Below are 20,122 nucleotides of genomic sequence, written 5' to 3'. Positions count from 1 at the left end.
TGCTGTGCTCTGCGCTTTGTTTGAATTACATTAGACAGTTAACTTATACAGTGCCTTGCGAAAGTATTCACTCCCCTTAACTTTTTTTGCATTTTGGTGCCTCATAACCTGGAATTAACATGGATTGTTTGAGGATTTGCATCATTTAATTTACAGAACATGCCCACAACTTTTTTTTTTTTTGTGAAGCAAAAAACAAATATTACAAATTAACAGAAAAAGTTAATGTGCATAACTATTCACCCCCTTAAAGTCAATACTTTGTAGAGCCACCTTTTGCGGCAATCACAGCTCCATGTTGCTTTGGATAAGTCTCTATGAGCTTGCCACATCTTACCACTGGGATTTTTGCCCATTCCTCCTTGCAAAACTGCTCCAGCTCCTTCAGGTTGTATGGTGAACAGCAATTTTTAAGTCTGACCACAGATTTTCTATTGGATTGAGATCAGGGCTTTGACTAGGCCATTTCAACGTATTTACATGTTTCCCCTAAACCACTCAAGTGTCCTGCTGAAAGTTGAACCTCCATCCTTGCCTCAAATCATGCTCAAGAATATGTTCTGCCTCTCTGATTAATGCCCTCCTTGTCCGCTCCGTGAGTTTTTGTCGGCGGCCGTCTCTTGGCAGGTTTGCTGTTGTGCCATGTTCTTTCCATTTGGTTAGGATAGATTTGATGATGCTCCTGGGGATCATCAAAGATTTGGATATTTTTTTATAACCTAAACCCTGACTTGTACTTCTCAACAACAACCCTTACTTATTTGGAAAGTTCCTTGGTCTTCATGGCAGTGTTTGGTTAGTGATGCCTCTTGCTTAGGTGTTGCAGCCTCTGGGGGCTTTCAAAAAAGGTGTTTATATTGTGGGCAAATGCTCGTGGTAGGCTGCGGTAGTGGCGGCAATATTGAGGCAATCACAGACAGTCTTTGTGATACACCGTGACTTTATTCACACCAAAGGCATAACAGACAATGTGCAGACCACACAGGTGCATATCCACATAGTGCATAGAACAAAAGTCCTTCCATAGAAAATAAACAGCAGGTTTGAGTCACCTTGTTTCTGGACAGACCAGACCGTTCCTGCAGGCTTCTAGGCTACCTGCCTTTATCTCCCTCAGAGTCCCTTCGGCAAGTAGCACCACAGGTCCCAGAGCTATCCTTCAATGTGTGCTGCGCCCAGACTCTTCTTCACCAGCACTGACTCTGTGGAAATATCCAGCACAGCAAGACACACCCCACCCCCCATCTTCAGCAGGCTGGGTTCTTTAAAGGCCCAGCTCCACCAAAAACCTGGGGTGGCTGGGGTGGCTGTGGGGAACAGGCACCCACCCTGCTCTTTACCTGTTCCCAGTAAGAACCGGCCCTGACAGCAGCATTCGCCGCTGTAACCGCAATGATACGGTTCTTACTCCAGTGAGGCCAGGACCTCTGGTGGCACGTATCGTCCTTCCATTATTATCCCAGGGACTCTCCTACAATATGTATTGACAAATCATGTGACACTTAGAGTGCACACAGGTGGACATCATTTCACTAATTATGTGACTTCTGAAGGAAATTGGTTGCACCAGAGCTTTTTATGGGCTTTCTAACAAAATACCTACGCACATGCCAATTTTCTGTTTTCTATTTCTAAACAATAGTATTATTTATATATTTTTCTCATTTCACTTCACCAACTTAGACTATTGTGTTCTGATCAATCACATAAAAATCTGATTAACAAAAGATTGAACTTAATTCAATAGTTAGGGGGGATAGTCAGTGTAGGCTAGATTGATCTATAGTGTAGCTGATAAGTTCCAGTGCAGGGTTTTAGGCAGTGTAATAGGTTCTGCCGTCCATACATACATGATACAGACATAGTGCTGTGATGTCACAAGTTGCACGTATTGCGAAAAAAATATGCTTATCATTAATTGCCGAAAATTCACAAGCACAAATATTTTGGAGCACTCTATCTGCATATAAAGCTATTCTAATGTTCTGCCAGGTCAACCATTTTCTACAGTCTCAGGAAACTAATATCAGCTTGAAAAATGTAGCATAAGTGACCCATGTTGGTATTTCACACGCATTACGCGAATAATTCATTGCAATCAAGAATATAATCTCGAATTTGCAATTATATGGCGAATATTCTACAAAATATTCACAAAATATTGCAAATTCGAATATTGCCCCTGCCTCTCATCACTAGTTTCACCTTTTAAGTTGCATTACTGAAATAAATGAACTTTCCACAGTATTCTAATTTTTCGAGTTTCACCCTTACATCGACATGTAGCACACATGGATTATGATGTGGATTTGTATCAGATGTTGCTATCGAAGCAAGGCAAAATGTAGAGCAGAAATTCTCCCCTATGTGGTCATACCTTGTTAGCCCTGTATCTGTGTATCCATCACATGACTTGGACTAGATTTTTATCCACTGCTGAATGACTGCAAACAGAGATCCTGAACATAGTGAGTAGAGATGAGTGAAGCTTAGAAAAGCATGGCCAATTAGCCTGTAGTTGCCTTTCATTTAATAATGAAGACTGCACTGTATAGTCCTTCTTCATTGGTAATGGCCGGGCAGCACCTTCAAACAGGAGCTGTTGCTGGTATGGGGTTTAGCTAGCTAGGTGGGGGGACAAAATGTATATTATTGCTGTTCTTGCCTGCAATCTCCTGCAGGTTATTTGACAGTAAACACTGAATATTAATCAACTCTGGCACACCCCCTTCTCCAGCCCCAGCGCTCTCCTGCCCTACAGGTGGCAGCCCTTGTTCTGCCATCTGCTTTTCCTTCTCTTCAATATCATATAATATTGATAATAATATGTCATCAGGAACATCCAGTTCCTCCTCTCTCTGCATCTTGCTAACTTTTCTAGGACATGGAGACCAAGATGGATGATTTGGAAAAAGTAAAGCCAGCAAAAGACAAGGATGGTCATCATTAAGACCTAGCCCACCTAAGGGGTGCAGCCTGGATGTTATTGGTTGGCACACTGGCAGTGGGATAATAAAGGCTTCCATCTTATTGGTATTGAACTAGTTTACTGCTGATGTAGGAAAAAGTAAATGTAGGAATAAATAAAACTGATGCAGCATAAGTCTCTTTGCACTCTCCCTGCACTCTTCCTCTACACTGTTCCTGGTGCATGAGCTCTTGCCACATTTCTCCCTATGCTCAGCTCATAGCGGAGACAATTTGAGATGAGGGTTTTATAGGGCTGTGACATCACAGGTTATGGCTATCTGCGGATTCGCTGGCTGCACTGGCATTATGGGTGATCTCGTGCAGCTGCCATTTTAGAAAAAACTGATACCACGGAGCACGGGGAAATTCTGATTCGTTGTGAATCAAAGTTTTCCTAAATTTCAGATGGAATTCTGCTTCCAATGCTTCGCTTCACTTAACACAAACAGGATAACCCTTTAAGTTAATACAGGAGGTTCAGAAATGACCCCCAGTTGTGGGAGACCAAATACCTAGTAATGTAACACTACTTTAGCATAAGCACTAGAGATTTGAAGTGTAACCCTTCCATAGCCATTAGTAAAAATAAGCACTTTGTTTCTTAGCTAGAAGGTACCCCCTGTTCCCCCATCATATGTTTTTCCTAGGGGAAACTTCTGCGGTAAACCTTTCATACCGAATATGCTGTCAAGCAAAGGCATGCTCAACTCGGCTGAACATGCATGTATTCTCAGTAGGGAGAGTACCCCTCTCCCTACTGAGAACACATGCATGTTCAGCCGAGTTGAGCATGCCTTTGCCTCTGCTGTCAGACATATCTGGTGATGGGTTATTTCCTTTGGAAACAAAGGATTTGGCATAAATCTAACATTATCAACCCTTCTTTCTACTGCCAGAGAATCTAGACTTAGCCATACACATTAGATGATCACCTATCCTGACAGTATTTGTAGGCTTGGTCAATGTTCATGGTATAGTGCCTGTCTGCCTTTCAATGAAAATATTCCAAAGGGTGATTATAAGAAACATGGTAGGCCATTAATTTGACTAGAAGAGTTCTTAGAAGGTTTTAGGATTTTTTTTCTAGTTAAAAAGTAGGAGAATGGACAATGCTGTGAAGAAACTATTGAGACCTACTAAGTGTTTAAAACATCCATAATATAGGACAAAGTCCCCTCCCAAACATACAACAAAAATTTCCTTCTAGTTAATTAAACACAAGGGGATAACCAACTGATGAATGTGGGTCCAACCGCTCAGACCCCCATTCTCTGGATCAGTAGGAGTCCCAGCAGTCAGACTTCCACGAATCAAGTGGGTTATCTGCTATCCTGTGGATAGGTTATAGCTTTTATACATGACCCAACCCCCTTGAATATGAAACTGATGGCATTTTGCGGGATATTTAATGTTAGAGTATTGAAGAAAGACTATTGAATGCTAACCATTGCTAATGGACATACAATCATTTTATATTTGTTTCATTCTCAGTGTTCAGAATTTTTTAAAGCTGTTTTCATTGAATTCAATGAAATAGATTTAAGGTCATAAACTGTACATAATAAAATAACTTGGCATATATTTTAACAACATTTCTTTTGCTCAATATACGGTAGTTTGGTGGATTTGTCAGAGTAATTGGAATTTATATGTGTTTTCAGCATTGTTCACTATTGAATTGTAAAAGCTGCCAAATCTACTCACTGGTATCCCAGCAATTCCCGGTGGACCAATTTGTCCTCGATCTCCCTAGGACACAAATAATATACACAATCCTGTTTAGCAATCCAGAGCATGCCTTATTTATGAAACAAGAGAGACAAATGATATATTTATGGCTCAAAGAACAGCAGTTTGTCTTATACATTTTGTCAATGCTTAGTCAAGAATATAATTCATTAGCTAATCCAGCTGACACTTCTAATCTCTCCAGTCTGAATCCTCCATTATGCATTTGTTCTACAGATATGTAAACATTAGTGCATGAGGTTAAGAGAACCTCAGGGGAAAGAATGTGCTGAATTAATTCTACATGCCAAACCGTAGCCTTGCAGAATATGTGCTCCATTAAATATACAGTAGACTAGTACAGTAGTAAATAGGCTCTGTATAGTATAAGTTGAAAATATAATGTATTAAACAACTAGGTGTCAAGTATTTGTTTTTAAGAATCCCTTGGGTAACAATGTGTGGCTTTAGGGATGGCTTCAGGAAAAAATGTCTGATTATACTACCAAATCTTATTTTAGTTAGCGATTGTTGTGAATATGAATGAGAGTGTCAGCCTATATACATATCTCTATTTCTCTCCCCAAAGAAATGAGGCAACATTCCAGATTCTTTGGGGATAAAAATAAAATTACTTTTATTCACCCATTTAGCATTTCAGCCCTGCTCAATGGGGCCTTTCTCAATGCCACATGGGTGAATAAAAGAAATCTCATATTTATTTCACCACGGAATCTATCTCTCTGCCTGTCTGTCATTTATCTATCAATCCATCGTTTAGATGTCTATCTACAGTATTATCTATGTCTGTGTAATCTATTTATCTATCTACATATCTATCTGGCAAAGTGTAAACTATGTGCACAAAACATTGTTACACAATTTATTTTATGGTAAACTAAGCAACACAATTTTTTTTATGAAATGTGTCTTGTTTGATAGAGCTTCATAAATCTTAAGAATCTACATGATGGCACCACAGGAATAATGTAGTATCACATTCCAACTATTGATATAAATGGGTGACCATGTAAGCCAGGTCTGCTGGAGTGAAGCCATTCTTTGTTAGCAGCTTTTGCTAACTGAGGGTGTTCCAAGCAGTTAACTTTCTTATATCCTATAGATATGCCCTATAGGCACATGAAATGGAATTGCCTTGTCTAACCTCAAAATGTAACATTTTGCATGTTTAATAATACATAAAAAAGTTTTTGATTATCGAGTTGTATGTATAACTTTGGACATAAAGCAGCAGCATTCTGGTCATGACATCTACCTTCACATTGAATACAATGTTGAAAATACATTCTGTCATTCCTGTCAAACTTAAAAACTTCATCCTGATTTGATTAGAGCATTATACATCCCTATGTTCTGGTGTACAGTTAAGTCATCTAATTGAACCATTTTTCAACGGTTATTTGCCGGTGCTGTCTACCATCTCTCAGGAGACATCCAGCAAGCATTCTAATGACCTATCTACAAACTGTTATTCACTGAATTCATGAAACATGTTGACTAGATGTGAAGTTCACTTCATTTTGATAAATCTGTAGCTCTAACACATATTCTAATCTTATCTGACAGAGCTTCTTGATGATTTTATCAATTTTGGTTCAGTGCTTTGGTCGTGACTGAGAAATTGTTTAGTGGCCTTACTTTGAGATTTACCACTATTTGCAACTGTAGCTAACATTACTTTTTGACTTGTTTTTATCATAAAAGTTGTATGTGAGTTTTAGGTATTTCTTAGTCCACTGAATTTGACAATCACACACTGTATGAATATGCTCTCCTCCAAAATATGAGAGTATGTGATGGATAAAATATCATAACACAGAAGAAAGCATTGAATGAATATTTGCATGGACTAACTTTTTGCAGGTTTCTTAGGTCTTTTCAATGGTTAAATCTCAGTAGTCGTATTTAACTTTACTTAAAAACATTAACATCTAGTGTTTACATATGTATAATGATCGATTCACTCTCATGTATAATTGTACCTATCCATCTGTTTGCATCAAAGTCATCAAAGCTTGCAGGTAATTTGCATGCATAGGCCATATGAGGTTGTAATATGATTATGGAAATATGGAAATCAGATACTGCTTTAACTCTGCTTTGTAAAATGAAAAGATAGTTGTTTTAGGTTTCGATGATATAAACTACAGTATGGCAGCATCAATTACTATACAAATGGGCACAGACTCCACTAAGACTTCTTTGAATATAAAGGAACGTGTCACTTTTACAGAAAAACTGCAAGAAACTTGTAGGCAATAATAATGTAGAACAAGGAAAAATTCTCCTACCTTCTCCCCGGGGAGACCTTCAAGTCCTGGCAGTCCCATCGGCCCAGGCTCGCCCTAGAAAAAAAGATCTTTACAGCATAACCTGCATTACATTATACCACACACATCAAGAAAACTTTACATTTACAAGATACCTATTAAATCTGCCATTTTTGTGTCACTGTATATAATTTAGGCACCCGCAGGTCACTTTTTTTTGGTGTAGTTAAAGAGGCCTGAGTGACAGTTTTAATTATCCTCCTACATGTTTATTTCACAATAAAAACTTAAGAAAGGTTATCTGAAGCAAAATATAATTGCTGTAAAAGTTCTATTTTCTGATACTGCATCTGCAGATCCCAAATTTATGGGCCCAAGCAACAACACCACTGAATAATTTTCACATTGGTCTAATAAAAGGTACCAAACGTATAAAGGATGCACTTTCCTTCTGGACAAATAGGTATAATAAAACACAGTAATAATGCAGTGTTAAAATACTACATTACCCAAAGCGTAGGATAAGAGGGCATCAAAGTTGCTTGAATTATGATGTGAACACATGCACCTCCAGACAGGGAATATAGAAAAGGCTATGAAGCGTGAATTCATTTTTATCTCTAGCTAAGCAAAGCAATCGTTTAGGGCTAATTTTTCCTATTTATTTTCTCATGGAAATATAGTAAAGTTAAATCAAGTCTACAAGACTCCTGCTTGTAAGTTAAATGGGAAGAATTTTTAGTCGATATAAACATACAATTAGGATAATTTTAGAAGAATATAAAGGAGTTGTGTATTCTGTTTAACACCTAATTTTTTTCGGATGGCTTAGAAATAAAATAATGGCTGGTAAACCCGATTCTGGATAGACATCTTGTTAATATGATTACTGGTTACTATAACTTTTTTTGATTTCCCTAAAAGCATTTCCCTAAAAGTTATATTTTAAATTCTTAGTAGTCATGTACTTACCAGAGTGATAATTGGGCATTTTTCACCTTACTGGCATTTAAATGCTACTATTGGAACACTAAATGGAGTAAATTTGGAATAACTGCTAGGTCAGCTAAATATATGGTGATGCCAAATCTATTCATGAAACATGGATTATTACTGAATATGAACTGTGGGATTACAAATAGAGATGTCGCAAACATAAAATTTTCCGTTCGCGGGCGGTGAAGAGAATTTCCGGAAATGTAGGCGAACGGGTGAATCGGGCAAACTGCCATAGACTTCAATAGGCAGGCGAATTTTAAAACCCACAGGGACTCTTTCTGGCCACAATAGTGATGGAAAAGTTTTTTCAAGGGGACTAACACCTGGACTGTGGCATGCCGGAGGGGGATCCATGGCAAAACTCCCATGGAAAATTACGTAGTTGACGCAGAGTGTGGTAAGTTGAATTCGCAATGCGATTAATATAACCTGTATTAATCGCATTGCGATTACAACTTAGATCTGAGTTCCTAATGGTTGTATTGCTATAATTGACAAATATAACGAATATAGTACTATATTCTCAATCTTCGTTATATTCTAGCATTGCGATTACAACTTAGATCTGAGTTCCTAATGGTTGTATTGCTAGAATTGACGAATATAGCACTATATTCTCAATCTTTGTTATATTCTAGCAATACAACCATTAGGAACCCAGCTCTAAGGTGAATTTGCAATGCGATTAATATAACCTGCATTAATCACATTGCGATTACAACTTAGATCTGAGTATCTAATGGTTGTATTGCTAGAATTGACAAATATAACAAATATAGCACTATATTCTCAATCTTCGTTATATTCTAGCAATACAACCATTAGGAACCCAGCTCTAAGTTGAATTCGCAATGCGATTAATATAACCTGTAGTCAAATTTGTGACACTACAGCTTCAGAATGAATCTAAGATGGATGCTGTCCTTGCTTTTTGATAGGCGGTGGGAGTGTCTGGGAGGGAGGGTATGCTGATTGGCTGGAATGTGTCTGCTGACTGTGAGGTACAGGGTCAAAGTTTGCTAAATGATGATGTATAGGGGGCGGACCGAACATCACATATGTACGCCCGCCGCCGAGAACGCGAACAAGCTATGTTCGCCGGCGAATAGTTCGGGACATCTCTAATTACAAATAAAAGTGTACAAAAGGTCCCTGAAGAACGACTTTCAGTGCAAGAGTAATTGCATGTATTCATAGTTTAGATTGTCAGTAACCTGTTTGACTAACTTAATTAAACAAAATTAATTTCATACATCTAAATGGGGCCCTATGCAGAAGTACAGACTTTTTCAATGGTTTGCATTTTGTTGTCAGTTTGCGGTCAGAAAAACTTCTGCAACAAATGTCCATGGCATCCATTGCAAATCTATTTATATAAAAGAAGATATGTGGAATGTCTTCATAAACAGAGCAATTCAGTTAGTAAGTGAATAGAATGGGAATTTGATGTACAGTACCTAAACATGAGCTACATGATCCAATTTTACATGTGTAGGGTGGTTGTGCACTATACCATAAGTGACCAGGTATGTTATAAGTATAACTGGTATTAGTTTATCAGGTTTCATTGCTGCCACTTCACATTTACCCTGTTTTAGTTGACCCCATTTCCTTTGATGGGCCAGGTGTGTTACTATGGTTTGGGCATTATTACAACTTACCCTTTCCTGTTCTCTCATTTTTATTCTCATGTGTTAGGAAAATTGTGCTTATACCTTCATCTTTTGTTCCGAGTCTACCATATAATTTTGATTCTACCAGAAAACTGGATATATTCATTTGTCTTTTGTTTTGAGTCCACCTATGAGGAATAGATGCTGCAGGCAATGAATTGAGAAATGAATTTGACGCGTCAATGCAATATTATTGACTTAAAGGGGTTGTCTCACTTCAGCAAATGGCGTTTATCAAGTAGACAAGGCACCTATTAATTTATTGGGATTGTCCATACTGCCTCCAATGCTGGCTTGATTAATTTTTCTATCACATTATACACTGTTCGTTTCCAGGGGTTATGACCACCCAGCAATCCAGCAGCACATTATAGATGCTTTTTTATACCAACAGGGTGATCTCCATTTCAATGGAGAACCATTGCAATGAAAAAATCCCATGAACAGTAGTTAAACAAAGAAAATAAAAAAGAGTAATAGTTTTCTAATGCATAACTGGAGGAAAAGTAGAATTTATAAAGGGAATGTTGGTAGAGTTGAGCGAACACCTGGATGTTCGGGTTCGAGAAGTTCGGCCGAACATCCCGGAAATGTTCGGGTTCGGGATCCGAACCCGATCCGAACTTCGTCCCGAACCCGAACCCCATTGAAGTCAATGGGGACCCGAACTTTTCGGCACTAAAAAGGCTGTAAAACAGCCCAGGAAAGAGCTAGAGGGCTGCAAAAGGCAGCAACATGTAGGTAAATCCCCTGCAAACAAATGTGGATAGGGAAATGAATTAAAATAAAAATTAAATAAATAAAAATTAACCAAAATCAATTGGAGAGAGGTTCCATAGCAGAGAATCTGGCTTCCCGTCACCCACCACTGGAACAGTCCATTCTCAGATATTTAGGCCCCGGCACCCAGGCAGAGGAGAGAGGTCCCGTAACAGAGAATCTGTCTTCATGTCAGCAGAGAATTAGTCTGCATGTCATAGCAGAGAATGAGGCTTCACGTCAGCCACCACTGCAACAGTCCATTGGCATATATTTAGGCCCAGCACACACACAGGCAGAGGAGAGAGGTCCCGTAACAGAGAATCTGGCTTCATGTCAGCAGAGAATCAGTCTGCATGTCATAGCAGAGAATCAGGCTTCACGTCAGCCACCACTGCAACAGTCCATTGTCATAAATTTAGGCCCAGCACCCAGGCAGAGGAGAGAGGTCCCGTAACAGAGAATCTGGCTTCATGTCAGCAGAGAATCAGTCTTCATATCATAGCAGAGAATCAGGCTTCACGTCACCCACCACTGTAAGAGTCAATTTTCATAAATTTAGGCCCAGAACCCAGGCAGAGGAGAAAGGTCCCGTAACAGACAATCTGGCTTCATGTCAGCAGAGAATCAGTCTTCATATCATAGCAGAGAATCAGGCTTCACGTCACCCACCACTGTAAGAGTCAATTTTCATAAATTTAGGCCCAGAACCCAGGCAGAGGAGAAAGGTCCCGTAACAGACAATCTGGCTTCATGTCAGCAGAGAATCAGTCTTCATATCATAGCAGAGAATCAGGCTTCACGTCACCCACCACTGTAAGAGTCAATTTTCATAAATTTAGGCCCAGAACCCAGGCAGAGGAGAAAGGTCCCGTAACAGACAATCTGGCTTCATGTCAGCAGAGAATCAGTCTTCATATCATAGCAGAGAATCAGGCTTCACGTCACCCACCACTGTAAGAGTCAATTTTCATAAATTTAGGCCCAGAACCCAGGCAGAGGAGAAAGGTCCCGTAACAGACAATCTGGCTTCATGTCAGCAGAGAATCAGTCTTCATATCATAGCAGAGAATCAGGCTTCACGTCACCCACCACTGTAAGAGTCAATTTTCATAAATTTAGGCCCAGAACCCAGGCAGAGGAGAAAGGTCCCGTAACAGACAATCTGGCTTCATGTCAGCAGAGAATCAGTCTTCATATCATAGCAGAGAATCAGGCTTCACGTCACCCACCACTGTAAGAGTCAATTTTCATAAATTTAGGCCCAGAACCCAGGTAGAGGAGAAAGGTCCCGTAACAGACAATCTGGCTTCATGACAGCAGAGAATCAGTCTGCATGTCATAGCAGAGAATCAGGCTTCACGTCAGCCACCACTGCAACAGTCCATTGTCATAAATTTAGGCCCAGCACCCAGGCAGAGGAGAGAGGTCCCGTAACAGACAATCTGGCTTCATGTCAGCAGAGAATTAGTCTGCATGTCATAGCAGAGAATCAGGCTTCATGTCAGCCACCACTGCAACAGTCCATTGGCATATATTTAGGCCTAGCACACAGGCAGAGGAGAGGTTCATTCAACTTTGGGTAGCATCGCAATATAATGGTAAAATGAAAATAAAAATAGGATTGAATGAGGAAGTGCCCTGGAGTCCAATAATATATGGTTATGGGGAGGTAGTTAATGTCTAATCTGGACAAGGGACGGACAGGTCCTGTGGGATCCATGCCTGGTTCATTTTTATGAACGTCAGCTTGTCCACATTGGCTGTAGACAGGCGGCTGCGTTTGTCTGTAATGACGCCCCCTGCCGTGCTGAATACACGTTCAGACAAAACGCTGGCTGCCGGGCAGGCCAGCACCTCCAAGGCATAAAAGGCTAGCTCTGGCCACGTGGACAATTTAGAGACCCAGAAGTTGAATGGGGCCGAACCATCAGTCAGTACGTGGAGGGGTGTGCACACGTACTGTTCCACCATGTTAGTGAAATGTTGCCTCCTGCTAACACGTTGCGTATCAGGTGGTGGTGCAGTTAGCTGTGGCGTGTTGACAAAAGTTTTCCACATCTCTGCCATGCTAACCCTGCCCTCAGAGGAGCTGGCCGTGACACAGCTGCCTTGGCGACCTCTTGCTCCTCCTCTGCCTTGGCCTTGGGCTTCCACTTGTTCCCCTGTGACATTTGGGAATGCTCTCAGTAGCGCGTCTACCAACGTGCGCTTGTACTCGCGCATCTTCCTATCACGCTCCAGTGCAGGAAGTAAGGTGGGCACATTGTCTTTGTAGCGTGGATCCAGCAGGGTGGCAACCCAGTAGTCCGCACAGGTTAAAATGTGGGCAACTCTGCTGTCGTTGCGCAGGCACTGCAGCATGTAGTCGCTCATGTGTGCCAGGCTGCCCAGGGGTAAGGACAAGCTGTCCTCTGTGGGAGGCGTATCGTCATCGTCCTGCCTTTCCCCCCAGCCACGCACCAGTGATGGACCCGAGCTGCGTTGGGTGCCACCCCGCTGTGACCATGCTTCATCCTCATCCTCCTCCACCTCCTCCTCATCCTCGTCCTCCTCGTCCTCCAGTAGTGGGCCCTGGCTGGCCACATTTGTACCTGGCCTCTGCTGTTGCAAAAAACCTCCCTCTGAGTCACTTCGAAGAGACTGGCCTGAAAGTGCTAAAAATGACCCCTCTTCCTCATCCTCCTCCTCCTCCTCCTGGGCCACCTCCTGTTCCATCATCGCCCTAAGTGTTTTCTCAAGGAGACATAGAAGTGGTATTGTAACGCTGATAACGGTGTCATCGCCACTGGCCATGTTGGTGGAGTACTCGAAACAGCGCAACAGGGCACACAGGTCTCGCATGGAGGCCCAGTCATTGGTGGTGAAGTGGTGCTGTTCTGTAGTGCGACTGACCCGTGCGTGCTGCAGCTGAAACTCCACTATGGCCTGCTGCTGCTCGCACAGTCTGTCCAGCATGTGCAAGGTGGAGTTCCACCTGGTGGGCACGTCGCATATGAGGCGGTGAGCGGGAAGGCCGAAGTTACGCTGTAGCGCAGACAGGCGAGCAGCGGCAGGATGTGAACGCCGGAAGCGCGAACAGACGGCCCGCACTTTATGCAGCAGCTCTGACATGTCGGGGTAGTTGTGAATGAACTTCTGCACCACCAAATTCAGCACATGCGCCAAGCAAGGGATGTGCGTCAAATTGGCTAGTCCCAGAGCTGCAACGAGATTTCGCCCATTATCACACACCACCAGGCCGGGCTTGAGGCTCACCGGCAGCAACCACTCGTCGGTCTGTTGTTCAATACCCCGCCACAACTCCTGTGCGGTGTGGGGCCTGTCCCCCAAACATATGAGTTTCAGAATGGCCTGCTGACGTTTACCCCGGGCTGTGCTGAAGTTGGTGGTGAAGGTGTGTGGCTGACTGGATGAGCAGGTGGAAGAAGAGGAGGAGGAAGCCGAGAAGGAGGAGGTGGCAACAGGAGGCAAAGAATGTTGCCCTGCGATCCTTGGCGGCGGCAGGACGTGCGCCAAACAGCTCTCCGCCTGGGGCCCAGCTGCCACTACATTTACCCAGTGTGCAGTTAGGGAGATATAGCGTCCCTGGCCGTGCTTACTGGTCCACGTATCTGTGGTTAGGTGGACCTTGCTACAGATGGCGTTGCGCAGTGCACACTTGATTTTATCGGATACTTGGTTGTGCAGGGAAGGCACGGCTCTCTTGGAGAAGTAGTGCCGGCTGGGAACAACATACTGTGGGACAGCAAGCGACATGAGCTGTTTGAAGCTGTCTGTGTCCACCAGCCTAAATGACAGCATTTCATAGGCCAGTAGTTTAGAAATGCTGGCATTCAGGGCCAGGGATCGAGGGTGGCTAGGTGGGAATTTACGCTTTCTATCAAATGTTTGTGAGATGGAGAGCTGAACGCTGGCGTGTGACATGGTTGAGACGCTTGGTGACGGAGGTGGTGGTGGTGGTGTTGGTGGTACATCCCCTGTTTGCTGGGCGGCAGGTGCCAACGTTCCTCCAGAGGCGGAGGAAGAGGCCGAGGCGGCAGCAGCAGAATAGGCCGAGGCGGCAGCAGCAGAAGAGGTAGCAGGGGGAGCCTGAGTGACTTCCTTGGTTTTAAGGTGTTTACTCCACTGCAGTTCATGCTTTGCATGCAGGTGCCTGGTCATGCAGGTTGTGCTCAGGTTCAGAACGTTAATGCCTCGCTTCAGGCTCTGATGGCACAGCGTGCAAACCACTCGGGTCTTGTCGTCAGCACATTGTTTGAAGAAGTGCCATGCCAGGGAACTCCTTGAAGCTGCCTTTGGGGTGCTCGGTCCCAGATGGCGGCGGTCAGTAGCAGGCGGAGTCTCTTGGCGGCGGGTGTTCTGCTTTTGCCCACTGCTCCCTCTTTTGCTACGCTGTTGGCTCGGTCTCACCACTGCCTCTTCCTCCGAACTGTGAAAGTCAGTGGCACGACCTTCATTCCATGTGGGGTCTAGGACCTCATCGTCCCCTGCATCGTCTTCCACCCAGTCTTGATCCCTGACCTCCTGTTCAGTCTGCACACTGCAGAAAGACGCAGCAGTTGGCACCTGTGTTTCGTCATCATCAGAGACATGCTGAGGTGGTATTCCCATGTCCTCATCATCAGGAAACATAAGTGGTTGTGCGTCAGTGCATTCTATGTCTTTCACCGCTGGGGAAGGGCTAGGTGGATGCCCTTGGGAAACCCTGCCAGCGGAGTCTTCAAACAGCATAAGAGACTGCTGCATAACTTGAGGCTGAGACAGTTTCCCTGGTATGCATGGGGGTGATGTGACAGACTGATGGGGTTGGTTTTCAGGCGCCATCTGTGCGCTTTCTGCAGAAGACTGGGTGGGAGATAATGTGAACGTGCTGGATCCACTGTCGGCCACCCAATTGACTAATGCCTGTACCTGCTCAGGCCTTACCATCCTTAGAACGGCATTGGGCCCCACCATATATCGCTGTAAATTCTGGCGGCTACTGGGACCTGAGGTAGTTGGTACACTAGGACGTGTGGATGTGGCAGAACGGCCACGTCCTCTCCCAGCACCAGAGGGTCCACTAACACCACCACGACCATGTCCACGTCCGCGTCCCTTACTAGATGTTTTTCTCATTGTTATGGTTCACCACAACAACAAATATATTATTTGGCCCAATGTATTGTATTCAAATTCAGCGGGATATAAATTTAAAAGGCCTAGTATTTAGGCGCTGGGTGACCGGTATGGATTTAGTGACAGAATTAGACTTGGAAATGCACAGAAGCGTGTGTGTGAAGTTATTCTGAATGACCCAATGTGCACCTTGAATATTATATACCCTTTTTGGGATAGATTTCAAATAGCTCTGATATAGCAGGAACCACTAAATTATGAAATTGCTAAATTGGGAATTGTACTTCAACCCACAACAAAAAATGTGCTTTGACGGGCACTAAATAACTTTCCCAGCTACAACAGGACAGCGGTAACGAGAGATTTAGAGGGATTTAAATTTGAGGCCTAGTATTTAGGCGCTGGGTCACCGGTATGGATTTAGTGACAGAATTAGACTTGGAAATGCACAGAAGCGTGTGTGTGAAGTTATTCTGAATGACCCTATGTGCACCTTCAATATTATATACCCTTTTAGGGATAGATTTCAAATAGCTCTGATATAGCAGAAACCACTAAATTATGAAATTGCTAAATTGGGAATTGTACTTCAACCCAGAACAAAAAATGTGCTTTGACGGACACTAAATATCTTGCCCAGCAACAACAGTACAGCGGTAACGAGAGATTTAGAGGGATTTAAATTTGAGGCCTAGTATTTAGGCGCTGGGTGACAGGTATGGGTTTAGTGACAGAATTAGACTTGGAAATGCACAGAAGCGTGTGTGTGAAGTTATTCTGAATGACCCAATGTGCACCTTCAATATTATATACCCTTTTAGGGATAGATTTCAAATAGCTCTGATATAGCAGAAACCACTAAATTATGAAATTGCTAAATTGGGAATTGTACTTCAACCCAGAACAAAAAATGTGCTTTGACGGACACTAAATATCTTGCCCAGCAACAACAGTACAGCGGTGGGTAACGAGAGATTTAGAGGGATTTAAATTTGAGGCCTAGTATTTAGGCGCTGGGTCACCGGTATGGATTTAGTGACAGAATTAGACTTGGAAATGCACAGAAGCGTGTGTGTGAAGTTATTCTGAATGACCCTATGTGCACCTTCAATATTATATACCCTTTTAGGGATAGATTTCAAATAGCTCTGATATAGCAGAAACCACTAAATTATGAAATTGCTAAATTGGGAATTGTACTTCAACCCAGACCAAAAAATGTGCTTTGACGGACACTAAATATCTTGCCCAGCAACAACAGTACAGCGGTGGGTAACGAGAGATTTAGAGGGATTTAAATTTGAGGCCTAGTATTTAGGCGCTGGGTGACAGGTATGGGTTTAGTGACAGAATTAGACTTGGAAATGCACAGAAGCGTGTGTGTGAAGTTATTCTGAATGACCCAATGTGCACCTTCAATATTATATACCCTTTTAGGGATAGATTTCAAATAGCTCTGATATAGCAGAAACCACTAAATTATGAAATTGCTAAATTGGGAATTGTACTTCAACCCAGAACAAAAAATGTGCTTTGACGGACACTAAATATCTTGCCCAGCAACAACAGTACAGCGGTAACGAGAGATTTAGAGGGATTTAAATTTGAGGCCTAGTATTTAGGCGCTGGGTGACAGGTATGGGTTTAGTGACAGAATTAGACTTGGAAATACACAGTAGCGGGTGTGTGTGAAGTTATTCTGAATGACCCTATGTGCACCTTCAATATTATATACCCTTTTTGGGATAGATTTCAAATAGCTCTGATATAGCAGGAACCACTAAATTATGAAATTGCTAAATTGGGAATTGTACTTCAACCCAGAACAAAAAATGTGCTTTGACGGACACTAAATATCTTGCCCAGCAACAACAGTACAGCGGGTAACGAGAGATTTAGCGGGATATAAATTTGAGGCCTAGTATTTAGGCGCTGGGTCACCGGTATGGATTTAGTGACAGAATTAGACTTGGAAATGCACAGAAGCGTGTGTGTGAAGTTATTCTGAATGACCCTATGTGCACCTTCAATATTATATACCCTTTTAGGGATAGATTTCAAATAGCTCTGATATAGCAGAAACCACTAAATTATGAAATTGCTAAATTGGGAATTGTACTTCAACCCAGAACAAAAAATGTGCTTTGACGGACACTAAATATCTTGCCCAGCAACAACAGTACAGCGGTGGGTAACGAGAGATTTAGAGGGATTTAAATTTGAGGCCTAGTATTTAGGCGCTGGGTCACCGGTATGGATTTAGTGACAGAATTAGACTTGGAAATGCACAGAAGCGTGTGTGTGAAGTTATTCTGAATGACCCTATGTGCACCTTCAATATTATATACCCTTTTAGGGATAGATTTCAAATAGCTCTGATATAGCAGAAACCACTAAATTATGAAATTGCTAAATTGGGAATTGTACTTCAACCCAGAACAAAAAATGTGCTTTGACGGACACTAAATATCTTGCCCAGCAACAACAGTACAGCGGTGGGTAACGAGAGATTTAGAGGGATTTAAATTTGAGGCCTAGTATTTAGGCGCTGGGTCACCGGTATGGATTTAGTGACAGAATTAGACTTGGAAATGCACAGAAGCGTGTGTGTGAAGTTATTCTGAATGACCCAATGTGCACCTTCAATATTATATACCCTTTTAGGGATAGATTTCAAATAGCTCTGATATAGCAGAAACCACTAAATTATGAAATTGCTAAATTGGGAATTGTACTTCAACCCAGAACAAAAAATGTGCTTTGACGGACACTAAATATCTTGCCCAGCAACAACAGTACAGCGGTAACGAGAGATTTAGAGGGATTTAAATTTGAGGCCTAGTATTTAGGCGCTGGGTGACAGGTATGGGTTTAGTGACAGAATTAGACTTGGAAATACACAGTAGCGGGTGTGTGTGAAGTTATTCTGAATGACCCAATGTGCACCTTCAATATTATATACCCTTTTAGGGATAGATTCCAAATAGCTCTGATATAGCAGGAACCACTAAATTATGAAATTGCTAAATTGGGAATTGTACTTCAACCCAGAACAAAAAATGTGCTTTGACGGACACTAAATATCTTGCCCAGCAACAACAGTACAGCGGTAACGAGAGATTTAGAGGGATTTAAATTTGAGGCCTAGTATTTAGGCGCTGGGTGACAGGTATGGGTTTAGTGACAGAATTAGACTTGGAAATACACAGTAGCGGGTGTGTGTGAAGTTATTCTGAATGACCCAATGTGCACCTTCAATATTATATACCCTTTTTGGGATAGATTTCAAATAGCTCTGATATAGCAGGAACCACTAAATTATGAAATTGCTAAATTGGGAATTGTATTTCAACCCAGAACAAGAAATGTGCTTGAACGGACACTAAATAACTCGCCCAGCTACAGCACTAGGGACAGATTTAGCTGGATATAAATTTGAGGCCTAGTATTTAGGCGCTGGGTGACCGGTATGGATTTAGTGACAGAATTAGACTGGGATATGGCCAAAAAATAAACAGACTATTGCTGGTTAAATGCACTTGGTGTGACAGCTTCACCCTGATGTAGGCTTTAGCCAAAAAACAACCACACCATTGAGGGTTAAATGCACTTGGTGACAGGCGCAGCTTGCCCCTGATTTTGTATATGGCCAAAAAATGAACAGACTATTGCTGGTTAAATGCACTTGGTGTGACAGCTTCACCCTGATGTAGGCTTTAGCCAAAAAACAACCACACCATTGAGGGTTAAATGCACTTGGTGACAGGCGCAGCTTGCCCCTGATTTTGTATATGGCCAAAAAATGAACAGACTATTGCTGGTTAAATGCACTTGGTGTCACAGCTTCACCCTGATGTAGGCTTTAGCCAAAAAACAACCACACCATTGAGGGTTAAATGCACTTGGTGACAGGCGCAGCTTGCCCCTGATTTTGTATATGGCCAAAAAATGAACAGACTATTGCTGGTTAAATGCACTTGGTGTGACAGCTTCACCCTGATGTAGGCTTTAGCCAAAAAACAACCACACCATTGAGGGTTAAATGCACTTGGTCGCAGCTTGTGCTGGCGCACCACAAGACACAAAATGGCCGCCGATCACCCCAGAAAAATGAGACTGACAAACGGTCTGTGCAGCCTAAAAACAGTGAGCAATTGAGGATCAGCAGCTCAATGATCCACAGCTGCAGATCGATCAGTTAATCAAGTCCTTTGGAGGAGTTAATCTGCCTAATCTCGCCCTACTGTCGCAGCCGCAACCTCTCCCTACGCTAATCAGAGCAGAGTGACGGGCGGCGCTATGTGACTCCAGCTTAAATAGAGGCTGGGTCACATGGTGCTCTGGCCAATCACAGCCATGCCAATAGTAGGCATGGCTGTGATGGCCTCTTGGGGCAAGTAGTATGACGCTTGTTGATTGGCTGCTTTGCAGCCTTTCAAAAAGCGCCAAGAAAGCGTCACAAAAGCGCCAAGAAAGCGACGAACACCGAACCCGAACCCGGACTTTTACGAAAATGTCCGGGTTCGGGTCCGTGTCACGGACACCCCAAAATTCGGTACGAACCCGAACTATACAGTTCGA

The 20,122-nt window shown here is 42.6% G+C and overlaps 1 protein-coding gene across 1 annotated transcript in view; it reads right to left on the bottom strand.

The window, feature by feature from the left end:
• Positions 1-20,122, bottom strand: part of COL19A1 (collagen type XIX alpha 1 chain) — a 280,859-nt gene that overhangs the window by 87,440 nt on the left and 173,297 nt on the right. The window contains exons 18-19 of the mRNA XM_044291116.1: positions 7,011-7,064; positions 4,675-4,719 (exon numbers count right to left, since the gene is read on the bottom strand). Coding sequence (XP_044147051.1) covers positions 4,675-4,719; positions 7,011-7,064 — 99 coding nt within the window. The remainder of the gene's footprint in view (positions 1-4,674; positions 4,720-7,010; positions 7,065-20,122) is intronic.

Source organism: Bufo gargarizans, chromosome 4, assembly GCF_014858855.1.
Source record: "Bufo gargarizans isolate SCDJY-AF-19 chromosome 4, ASM1485885v1, whole genome shotgun sequence".
In the NCBI taxonomy this organism is placed as follows: Eukaryota; Metazoa; Chordata; class Amphibia; order Anura; family Bufonidae; genus Bufo; species Bufo gargarizans.
The sequence above is the reverse complement of the archived record's forward strand: the minus strand, read 5'-3'. Positions and strand labels throughout refer to the sequence as shown.